Below are 12,405 nucleotides of genomic sequence, written 5' to 3'. Positions count from 1 at the left end.
CCTTTTACCTTTTCACCTGGTTTAACCACAAAACAAGATGACAAATTAGGACCATACCTTACAGTACTTTATATTTTCAAGCCAGCATGTTCTCATAAGCTATTCTTGCGCTAGCCATGACACTAGAACCTTCTTTTCATATTAAATGGAAATGTCAACCATATATACTCTATGTATAAAGTAACTATTTCCCAGATGGATTTTCCTTTTTCAGAATTCTGTCACAATGTGACTTGAGAATATTCAGTTAGATGGAAAAAAGTAAGTAATAATTGTCCAACCTGTCACTTACTTAGGATTTTCAAACAACATTTAAAAACCCAAATATACTCCGAGTGTATAAAAAAAATATTCATGGATATATTAGTCAGCATTGAGCCCACTATGTTAACAATATGACAATTCTCAAAATGAATTTTCACCAGCTCATCATTTATAACAAAACTATACTGATTAAATCACCATTATTTATTAAATAATTTAAAACATACAAACAGATTCATCCAAAACAAAGTCTGAAGGTTCTGAAGTATTAACTATTGTGGTTAACAAGCATTGATGTAGTGTGTAGATCATTTATTAAAGCAAAATTCACTGTATACAATGTTTTAGTTCTAGTGAAAAATTGATATAAAAACATTTTAAAGAAGATTCAGGAGTATGCACTGCAGATCACAACAGTAGCCATCATCTGCTTTTTTTCCTACGACGTATGTAGTATTAAAACTACCCATTCTCCTAAATTGTATCATCATTTCATAATGTCAAGGATACAATTAACCACACATCAATGGAGCATTTCCTGCATTCAAGTTCAGAAAAAAGAAACCGCAATCTTCTTGTGACAAAAATAAGTTCATGAGTTATTTGAATCTTGAATTATCCCAGCCTCAGAAATCATTTTAGAAAAAACTCCTTGCTGAAGTACTAAATTATGTGGGGTATCAAATTCTATAATTCTTCCAGAGCCCAGAACAAGCACTCTGCAAAGTAGAAACAGAAAGGTGATAAGGAAAATTGAGCTACTTTTTCAGTCATACTTTCCAGTCCTAGAACTCATTCCTTTAATAACAGAAATCTCTTTTCAGCAGGTAACTCAGGTGGTTATGAAACTATGAACTGCACAAAAAATGGATTTTAGAAAATGAAATTTTGACTTGTCACCTTAAGCCCTACAGTGCAATCAACTTACTCTGGTAAATTAAATGGAGCTGCTAGTAACGTGTATGTACAGCTGAGTTAAAAATGAAAAGAACGGTTACTTACCTCATAACTGTGATTCTTCGAGATGTGTTGCTCATGTCCATGCCAATATAGGTGTGTGCGCACAGCGTGCACATGTCATCGGAAGATTTTGCCTCAGCAGTACCCTTAGGGCCAGCAGGGAGCCCCCTGCAGTGGCACCAGTATATCAGTGCTTATATACCCTTGCTGGCCCCTTCCCCACTCTGTTCCTTCTTACCAGTATGCTACTGGCAGAGAAGGGGGGGGGTGGGTGGGGATTTGGAATGGACATGAGCAACACAGCTTGAAGAATCACTGTTACGAGGTAAATAACCGTTCTTTCTTCTTCTTCAAGTGATTGCTCATGTGCATTCCAATATAGGTTCTGCTTTGGAATCACCTAACTCAGCGGGGGGCCGGAGGAAGAAATTGCTCCTGAGCTCAGGACCACCCTACCTAGGGCAGCGTCCTCCCTGGCCTGCTGTGGAAGGGCATAATGGTTAGCAAACATGTGGACCAAACACCAGATGGCAGCCCTGCAGATGTCCGAAATGGGGACTGGTGTGGCGAAAGCGGTGGACATCGCCATATTCCCTCGTAGAGTGCACCCTGAGGGGCAGGGCTGGTGTGCCCGCTAAAGAGTAGTACTCCCTAATGCAAGCAGTTATCCATGAAGCAATCCTCTGAGTGGATACGGGCTGACCCTTCGTATGTTCCGCAATGGCTACAAAGAGCTGCTGTGAAAATACGGTTTAGTTCTGTCTAAATAAAAGGCAAACGCATCCAGGACCTGTTCTTTCCCAGAAGCATGCAGTTTAGGGAAGAAAACTGGGAGGAAAATATCTTGGGAAGTGTGAAAAGAGGTAACCACCTTTGGCAGAAAGGCCAGATGGGGGCGGAATCTGACTTTATCTTTTAAAAAATACCATGTAACGGGGATCACACGTGAGTGCCCTAATGTCGGATATCTGCCTCAAGGATGTGATTGCTACCAGGAATGAAACCTTATATGATAGCTTAGAGAGGATCAGGTTTAGATCCCACTGTGGGACAGGGAGCTGTACATGTGGGTAGAGTCTACCCAGGCCTTTCAAGAATCTATTAACCGTTGGGTTGGCGAACAGCATTTGCCCCCTTTCCCTGGGTGAAAGGCTGACATGGCTGCCAACGTGGACCTTAATGGATGAGGAACACAGGTGCTGGAGCCTAATATCTAGTAAGTAGTCTAAAATCCTAGGAACCGGTACCCTTCTTGGCTGAACCCCCTGTTGGGACGCCCAGAAACAGAAGCGTTTTCATTTAGCCAGGTAAGTGGATCTGGTGGACGGTTTCCTGCTGCTTAGCAGGACCTCCTGGACCCGTTGGGAGTACTGGAGCTCCTGAGCTGTTTGCTTCCATGCTGTCAGGTGGAGGTACTGCAGAACAGGGTGGTGCAGCCTGCCCGAGTCCTGTCATATGAGGCCTGGAACTAATGGGAGGGCTAAGGGTCTCTCGCATGAGAGGCTGAGGAGCGTCGAGTACTAATGCTGTCGTGGCCATGCTGAAGGTGCTGGTCAGTTTGCTCTGAAAAGAGCGAGGTACCCTCAAAGGGGAGGTCCTGGAGGGTGTTTTGGACCTCGAGTGGCACCCTGGAGCCCTGCAGCCAGGAGCTGCGATGCAGTACTACCCCTGTGGCCATGACCCGTGAGGTGGCATCAGCCACGTTGAGCACTGCTTGCAGAGCCGCTCGGGAGATCATCCGTCCCTCCTCCTGCAGGGCTCTAATTTCTGCCCAGGAGAGCAAGTCCGCAAACTTGGCCATTGCCACCCAGGTGTTACAGCCATACTAGGATAGGAGGACCTGCCGGTTAGCAATCAGGATGCCCCTGGAAGCATAGACCTTCCTGCCCAGTAAATCCGCCTTTTTGGCATCCTTGCTCTTAGGGGTGGCCACTGGTTGCCCCTGCCTTTCTCTCTGGTTGACCACCTGGACCACCATGGAGCCGGGAAGGAGGGTGCAAGAAAAGGTGTTCATTACCCTCCGAGGGAACAAAGTATCTACACTCGGCTCACTTATTGGTGGGTGGAATGGAAGCCGGCGTTTCCCGGAGGGTGGCCAAGATATTGGCAATGGTCTTATTTATAGGCAGTGCCACTCTAGAAGGGGTGTTGGCTTGTAGAAAGTCGACAGTCAGGTCAGAGTCCTCGTCCACCTTGTCTGCCTGAACCCCTAGGTTTTGGGCCAGGCGGCGGTGGAGGTCCTGATGGGTCCTGGTGTCCAAAGGGGGCATCGTGTCAGCTAGCGCTTTGTCCGCAGAGGAGAATGATGACCCCTTTGCAATGTCCTGCATGGGGATGTCCCTGTGCTCCGGACCCTCAGAGGTGGTCACAGAAGGAGGAGAGGGACCCGATTGGCTTTTCTGGCCCATACACCCTGCTGGAGCTGGGGATGATTGGCCTGGGGACAGGGAGTGTGTCAAGGTGGGAAACAGGACAAAGTGGGTAGCCGACGGGGGAACCTGAGGCCGCGAAACAAAGGAGGCCAGTCGAGGAGGCACAGAGCCCTGGCTCTGGTGATAGGCCCAGGGAGTCCAAAAAGGCCATTGTCCAGATGGTTGGGGAGGCCAGGTTTGTTGCAGCAGCGGCACCAAGATTGGCTGCCCCCATTGCTGCTGGTGTGAAGGAGATCAGTGCTGGGAGTGGTACCGTGATCAGGAACGGTGCGGGGAGCGTGACCTGGAGCCCCTAGATGACCACACAGATGCTGCGTCGGAGTCGGAAGAGTAATTGACACAGACCACGGAGGCGTCAACGTCGAGTGTGGCGGAGCAAGGCAGGACATAGCCTCAGGTTTGCCACAGTGCCAGGGTGGAGGAGGAGGAGGCATGACCAATGCTGATTCCTCAGGTGGGGCAGGCGCCGTGGCTCATCTGTTGCCAGTGCCGGTGCCAGTGCTGTCTCCAAGCCCGGTACTGAGGGTGGCGCCGACTGCAGCCCGAGGCTATGTGCCTCATGCTGCTGCTCTCGGGGCGCCCACGGTGAGTGGTGCCAGGAGTCCCCATGCTATCTAGGCAGTGTCGTGGCAGGGGGAGGCGAGAGGGACGATTCAATGAGCACCCTAGCCGACTCCAGGGTGGATGGGTCGGGAAGGTCCGCCGGGGAGCTATCATCCCTCTGCCAGGGTAGATAATCGCCTGGCCTTGAAGGCTCGGGATGTGGGCTGTCAGGTGCCACATGCCCCACAGAGGGGTGCACAGAGGGCACATGCCTGAGCAGGGACCGACCCGTCTGGCCGCCTCTTCCTAGGCAGTGCCGGTGAGAGAGAGCAGCGCCTAGCCCTGTGAGGTGCCAGGGAAGGACGGCGCATCGAGGCATCCTGCACCGAGGCCGGTGTGCTGCCTGTGCTCGGTGCTGGGCCCAGCCATAGAGCTGACTCCATTAGGAGTGCCCGGAGGCGAGACTCGCGCTCTCGCTTAGTCCTGGGTTTAAAGGTCTTGCAGATTTTGCACACTGATGTTATGTGCTATTCTCCCAAGCACTTCAAACAAGATGAGTGCGGATCACTGCAGGGCATAGACTTGCCATACTTCTTGCAGGGTTTGAAGCCCTGATGGCCGTGCATACCCGGACGCAGGCGCGCAGAGCGCCGCGGCGGGGTGAGGAGGACAAACACAAAGGAGAGTCTTCAAAGTAATTTCACAGGTACTTAACTAAAGCACAGAGATAAACAATCAAGGAATTAGCAAGTTAAAGCACAACTCGAAGGGAGCTGAGGTTGTTCCAATGACCGTCATGGCGGTAAGAAGGAACTGAGTGGGGAAGGGACCAGCAGGGGTATATGCACTGATATACTGGCGCCACTGCAGGGAGATCCTTGCTGGCCCTAAGGGTACTGCTGAGGGAAAATCTTTCCAAGATGCATGTCCGCTATGTGCACACACCTATATTGGAATGCACATGAGCAATCACTTGAAGAAGAATTAAAATTATTTCAGTAATAAGAACAGGAGAAACAGTGTAGCACCAATATTAATCTGTTTAGTATCAATACTGAACATTATATGGGGAGGAATGAAAGGATAACTGGGAAAAGCATCAAGCCAGATCAGCTTTCGTGACTTTAACAATGTCTAAATAAAGCAACATTTTTTTAAAACAATATTGAAACTTACCTTTCAGAATCCATTATTGTATGCAATCTGTGGGCTATAGTTAGGACTGTGCAGTTGTAAAACTCCTTCCGGATGGTTGACTGCACTAGATTATCTGTTTCCACGTCAACAGAAGCTGTCGCTTCATCTAAGATCAGAATTTTTGTCTTCCGTAGCAAAGCACGGGCAAGACAGACAAGTTGCCTCTGACCAACACTGTTAAACACATTTGAAAAAAGTGTCATTTCAATAACTTTGCAAAAGCATTGTTGTGTTCCCATCAGATAATTCCTTTATCGGGTTATTTTGTAGAGAAAAGCAACAAATGTGATAATATGTTTAAATTGTTCGCAAAATCAGATGCCTACAATCTATTTTGGAGGCTTCGGAGGCTCTATTCCCCATTTTCATTTTCCAGATGGATGCATACATGCGCCAATTTCCACTTACTACCCAATATTATATTATGTCCTACTTTGGAAATTGGGATAAGTTGAAAAGACACTGATATACAATGGATACTTATTAAATGTATGTAATTTATAATGGTAGGAATTGGTTCAGTGTGGGAATTTATAAAACATTTATGCTGTCTTTGGAAGTGGTATGTAACCCTGTAGAAATTCCATTCTAATTTTTTTTCCAGATGCATTGGATACAGATGATTTCAAATTTATTAGCGAATTTTCCATTTTCTATCTGTTTTTTTTTTTTTAAATACTGGATTGTCACTCTGTTAGTACAGGTTCTACCTCCAAAAACCAGTACTCTCTGGTCTGGCAACACCTGTTGTCTAGCAGGACTGGGGATGCTTTTAGATTAGAGAGTCCATGAGCCTAAGGGCAGGAGGGCCAGCTGGACGGGGTAATAGGTCAGCAGCCCAGCTGGGAGCAACAGGGCAACCCAGGGCCATGCAGGAGTTCCCTAGCAGCACAGATTGGCACTAGCCTGGAGTCCTATGGCAACCCCAGAGCAACCCCCTGGGAACTGGGGGCTGAGATCGGAGCCCCCCAGCATTGTGAGACCAGAGTCCTCTGGCAGCTTCTTGGAGCACAGGGATGGAGCCCCACAGTAGTTCCTTGAGCGTGGGGTCAGGTCACCACCGCTGCACCCAGATGCGCGGGGCTGGAGACCGATGGCAGGACTCAGTGCCTCTGTTGTCCAGGGAGGCAGCAGCAGCTGCGCAAGCTGCCCAGTCAGGTTGGAATGGGTGGGATGGGGAGGGAGGTGAGGCAGGGTGCTGGCTGGAGCAGCCTTGGGAGTCTGTGACAGGAGACCTCCCCTGGTCTGGCAAATTCTCTCGTTTGGGACCAATCAGGTCCCAATAGTGCTGGACCAAGGAGGTCCAACTTGTAAAAGCTTTCAAGCATTTATATGAATTTTGCAGATTTTAGCAGACTGCAAAAATCTTACACTGTTTCTTACACTTCGACATTTTGGCTGTCTACACTCACGGCTTCTTGCATGAGAAATATGCAAACGAGGCTAAGCGTGGAATATTGCTGAGCCTCATTTGCATACCTAATGAGCTGCCATTTTTGCATAAGAGGCTCTTGCACCCAAAGGAGCTATCTACACTGCCCCTTCTTGCGCAAGAAAAACCCTCTTGCACAATGCCGTTATTCCTGACAATTCCAGCTCCTTCGGGCGCCAGAGCCTCTTATGCAAAAATGGCGGCTCATTAGGTATACAAATGAGAATCGGCGATATTCCATGCTTAGTTTCATTTGCATATTTCTCGCGCAAGAAGCCGCGAGTGTAGACATAGCCTTTCTCTCCCATAAAGTGCACTGTAAAGGGAAATTGAAAAACTACTTAACTACTTTAAGCCAATAATAGACAATATAATATAGTGTGTACAATGGTGTTTTCTTGGGGGGGTTTTTTGCTTACTTTTTCTTTCTGATTTCAATTATTCTGTTTGTGGCTATCCTTTCCCTGACTTGAAACTATTTGCTCATTTATCAAAACAAACTATCGTAGTCTTTAAGACCCGAAGAGACAGCTCAGCTGGTCTGACCTGTATAACATGAGCATAACATTTCACCCAATTAGTATTTAGCCAGAACATAAATTGCTTTATAAGAGTACTTTACAAACATAATTCTGCTTAGAATGAGGGGGGTCACCTTAATGACATGGAAAAATATTAGAATACTTTCATATAGAATGTACTGAAGGAAAATCAAGTTAACACACCAGAAGAGGTCTCTAGCCAATATACCGTATTTTCCGGCGTATAAGATGACTTTTTATGCTAAAAAACATCCCCCAAAAATCGGAGATTGTCTTATACGCTGGGTATACAGGCAGTCCCCGACTTGCAGGTAGGAACGGAGCTTTTCTCGCCCCGGAGGACACAGACTGCGGGACTTCGCGGTCCCGCCGACCGTGTACTCCGGGGCGAGAAAAGCTGCACCGCGTCTCCCTGGTCTGCAGACCAGGAAGACGCGGAGCAAAGCCGCGGAGGGCTCCGGCAGCGGGGCAGCCCAGGCGCGCCTGCGCTGCCCAGCTGCCAGAGCCCCTCCGCGGCTTTGCGAAGCCTCGGGGGAAGCCGGCAGCGGGGCAGCCCAGACGCGCCGCGGCTGTCCCGCTGCCCGTGTCCTCAGAGGCTTTGCTCCCAGTGTCCCTGGTCTGCTGGAGACAGTCCCCAGCAGACCAGAGGCACCGGGAGCAAAGCCGCAGCAGCGGCGGGGTGCCGCGCTTCTGAGGCTTTGCTCCCGGTGCCCCTGGTCTGCTGGGGACCGTCTCCAGCAGACCAGGGACACCGGGAGCAAAGCTGGGGAGGCGGAGGGGCGCTGGGGCGCTGCCGGTTGGCCTCTTAAGGGAGGGTAGTCTTTTAACTAAAAAATTAGGGGGTCGTCTTATACGCCCAGTCGCCTTATACGCCGGAAAATACGGTATATATATTTTAAAAAAAAATTATACCTGAGGTTTTCACCACCCTCTGAAATCTCATGAAGGAGCTTCTTTGGCAGTGATTGGACAAAATTCTTTAAGTCACACAACTCCACTGCCTCCCATAGCTCACGATCAGAATATTTTCCAAAAGGATCCAAGTTAGATTGGATGGTTCCGGAGAACAATACAAGGTCCTAGGAAATAATATAAATTGCCCTAAGCAGTATCATCACAAAGATTAAAAAAAAAATTTTTCAACAACCAATCATAGGAATGGTGGGATTTTAATGGAGGTATTCTAGAAATAATGCCTTTTAAAGTTAAAATGTAATATTTGAAATCTGAGTGAAAATGAAAAACTAGTTATGCTCAAATTATTTAATATCACAAAGCCTAAAGGAATAAAGACATCTTTGGTAAATGAAAATACATATTCAAATAACTGTATTAAAAATAATGTGTACAGTTAGCCAAGAACATTGTTTGCTTTAAAAAAAAATCCGCTAGCTTTCTATACAATTCTATAAATTTACCGTGGGCCAGTTTTTAAAGGTATTTAGGCACATAAAGAGGCAGACAGGCAAAAGCAGGTAAGTTCTTTTGAAAATCCCACCAGGTGTCTATGTGCATCTTTAAAGCATTTAAATCCTTTAGATGAAAAGGATTTAATGTTAAATTGAAATCATTTACTATAAAGCTACTTTTGATTTTGCAATATGACCAAGTATTATTTGATTACACCCAAAGCTCTTTTCTTGGGACATACTCATTAATGAGTAACTGGAGTTTTCAATATTAATTATAATTCCAGTAATAATATTCTGATTTCTTTTTCCTCTGGTCAACTGGTACAAAATGGGGCCTTCCTTATACTTACAGCTTCAGCCTTCAGGATTTAGAATTGCATTATGGATATGTAATAGCTAATGTCTGAATGAAATAGAAGTGTCGATTCTATAGCAGATTTTACCTGTGGAATAATGTTAAGATTGCCACGTAGATCATGTAGGCCAATAGTTGATATATCAATTCCATCTATAATTATTTTGCCTCCAGCTCTCTCTATAATTCTAAACAAACAATTTGTGAGTGTTGATTTACCAGCTCCTGTTCTTCCTACAATTCCAACCTGAAACAAGACAGGTTATTTTGAGTTATTTCAATAGTGCAAGTTAATAATTTAATAATGGACAGTTTAGTGACGCAACACGTTCAATTTCTTTTTAGTGACTTTAAACACTATAGACAGATATCATGCATTATAAAAGAACACTGCTCCTTTGTCCATAGTCCAGTGATTTAGGCCCCAAATCTGATCTTCCTAAATTCTCTTATGCTTTGGTTGGGAAACATCATCAGGATCCTGGACTGTCTAGAATTCTTTGGGTTAGAAAGGAATTTTCAAACAAGTACTCAAAAGCTAATATTCTCATCTGCTGGGATGGCAGCAGCACATAAATCTAGGGTCAGATCATGATCTCCCTGCTCACACTAATGAGCTCACTTGAGTAGTTCCTTTGGGCCATAACTCTGTTCATACTGTTTTTGGAGACAGATTAACCTAACTACAGTTGGTGCCCAAACAAGAAATAAAAGGAACTGTGTTAATACTGTCCTCAATAGAAACACAGTTCATCATTTACCATAGGTAAAAGATGAAGAAGAAAAAAAAAGGAAAAAATGGGTGGGAAACATTTGTTTTTGTGCTCCTAAAATGGAAAGTAAAAAGATTATCATAAGTGATTTTACGAAAAAATTGGCTGCATATGTATAGTATGAGGCACTCAATATTTGATTGATTTTTACATCTGGATTCTAATCAAGCTACAGTAGAACTTGAAACTAAAGTGTGTCATTTAAAACCTTGCTTAGATCTCCAACTGCTGTAAATCAGTAGTTAGTTGAGCTACAGCAAAATACACCATCTGAGCATCTGTCCCTTTGTATCTAATGTTGCCATTAATAACATTTAGATTAAAATATACAGCCAATGGCTATGAGGATGATGGGTAATCATTCATTGCCGAGTATGACCATCTTCCATGAGAGTTTTGGACCATCAGGTGGCTTGTAAGGCCAATCCTTGAATCACAAGCCCTATTACAGTGAGGACAGAGATGTTTCCAGGTATAGCAGGAAGCTATTGACCATGACTAGAAGCCAGTATCCACTTCCTCTTGCACGTCTTTTCTTCCTTAGCTTGTCGGCGGGCAAGTTCAAAATGCCTACATTTTGGACCGATGGGGTGGTGATCCTGCTGGACACAGCTATCCAGCCAAGAGAAAAAGAGGCAAGACTATTTTTAAGTGGATCCCAAAGAGGACTGCTCAGTCATGGAGATATTTAAGAGCAGGTTAGACAGACGTCTATCAGGCACGATCTAGATGGTGCATGGTTCTGCCATGAAGGCAGGGGACTGGACTTGATGATTCTCTAGGTCCCTTCCAGTTCTAGGATTCTATGGGTGCAGCTGTTGAGATGCTCAACTTGCCTCAGTTCTCGAGCAAAATGACTGAATCACACATACACCACCACCTGTGTGTTGGTCTGTGACTAGGAACCTCTGGGTATCACTGTCCTGTTCCCATCACCACTCGCTGATCGCCACCGGATTTTTTACTTCTGCAGGTGTTGTTTTCCCAAATACTGGAAGACGCCTGTGCGGGTCTTCTTTTAAAGTGGGGAGACTACTGCACACTGTCCTTGACAGATAGAGGGCTTGAAACCAATGGCATGGACACCACGACGAATGGAGATCCTCTTTCTGCTGCAGCCTTCATCTGCCTTCATAGCCACTGTAACACTACACAACAGTTTCACCTCCACTGTGCAGTAATCCTCCGTCTCTTCTGCCATTGAGGATTTCTTCGATGACACTTTGTCTGGGACCTCGCCCTTGACCGTTCTGCCATAGGTGACCCTAAAGTAGTGTCACTCTCGGGGTTCATTGATACACGCAAGCCTCTCCACCACTACAAGGTGATGATCCATGGAGACGCAGTCATTGGCTATACAACCATTTAGAAAATAATTTCATGAACTCTAATAGCTCATTATTTATATACCCAATAAGAATTATCCTAAATTGGACTCCTTCAGTAATGCTTCTATATATGAAATCTATTGACTGTAGAAAGTTAAAGGGCCACTTAAATAACTTGTGATTATTTGGTAGTATGTACAATACCTTCTCTTTACTCTGCGTTTGGAAGGAGATATCTTGTAGGGCCAAACCAAGATCTGTTCTATACCGAGCTTTGTAATTAATGAACTCTATTATCCCTTTATTGGGCCATCCCATTGGTGGTCTTTTAGACATTATCCAGGGGGCCTGAAATTAAATTAATATTGTTTTAGTGCACTGTTTTACATTTTTACAAGGCACTTAGAATACTGTATGCAAACCATTTATTGTTTCCAAAATACAAGTAAAACACCTGATGGCAAAAACTTAATGGATCACAAATTTTTAATTTAAAATACTTCTTAGCAACTTCTTCAGACAAAAATTGCATATATTAATTTAGAGAGCTACCACAGAAACCTTGATTATTTTACTAACACACAATCCTGAGCTTTGGAAGAGGAGACTCTTGCTTCCAAAGCGCTAGCTATTAATAATTTGCGATGTACTCACTATTCTCAAAGTATAATCTGTACCTTTCTAACAACTTTATTTATGTTTGCAATGTCACTTATTTTGCACAGGACACACTATTCAGTTCACACTATATCAGGAAAAACAACAAGAAGTCCTGTAGCACCTTATAGACTAACAGATTTATTGGTGCATAAGCTTTTGTGGGAAAAGACCCACTTCGTCAAATGCATCTGACAAATTCATAATCCACCCACTCCTACCTTACAACTTCTGTATCAGCCTAGCACCAAAGGTTTTGATGATGGCAAGGTACCTCAAGCTGTGTAGTGAATGCAATGTATCCTCCATCATTGTACCATTGTGTATTTCTGAATTGCAATCATGAGGGCGCATGTAGACACACCCAACTATCTGGATTAGCACCATAGGCTGTAAGAAACCTTCCTGGGAAATTACTCTGGCAGCTAGCCTGCACTGAAGTCATGCTGCTATGATGCCACTGCTCCAGTAGTCAAGCTAGCTAGATAACTGTTGCAGGTTCATCTGCGT

At 45.1% G+C, this 12,405-nt stretch overlaps 1 protein-coding gene across 1 annotated transcript in view; it reads right to left on the bottom strand.

Annotated features, from left to right (window-relative positions):
• Window positions 1–447: 447 nt before the first annotated feature.
• Window positions 448–12,405, bottom strand: part of LOC102462398 (multidrug resistance-associated protein 1-like) — a 73,407-nt gene continuing 61,449 nt past the window's right edge. Inside the window, exons 24-28 of the mRNA XM_075909834.2 lie at window positions 11,443–11,586; window positions 9,226–9,384; window positions 8,283–8,449; window positions 5,376–5,570; window positions 448–983 (exon numbers count right to left, since the gene is read on the bottom strand). Coding sequence (XP_075765949.2) covers window positions 857–983; window positions 5,376–5,570; window positions 8,283–8,449; window positions 9,226–9,384; window positions 11,443–11,586 — 792 coding nt within the window. The 3' untranslated portion in view covers window positions 448–856. The remainder of the gene's footprint in view (window positions 984–5,375; window positions 5,571–8,282; window positions 8,450–9,225; window positions 9,385–11,442; window positions 11,587–12,405) is intronic.

Source organism: Pelodiscus sinensis, chromosome 1 (assembly GCF_052426305.1).
Source record: "Pelodiscus sinensis isolate ZL-2025 chromosome 1, ASM5242630v1, whole genome shotgun sequence".
Classification (NCBI taxonomy): domain Eukaryota; kingdom Metazoa; phylum Chordata; order Testudines; family Trionychidae; genus Pelodiscus; species Pelodiscus sinensis.
This window is presented reverse-complemented; position numbering and strand designations above follow the sequence as displayed.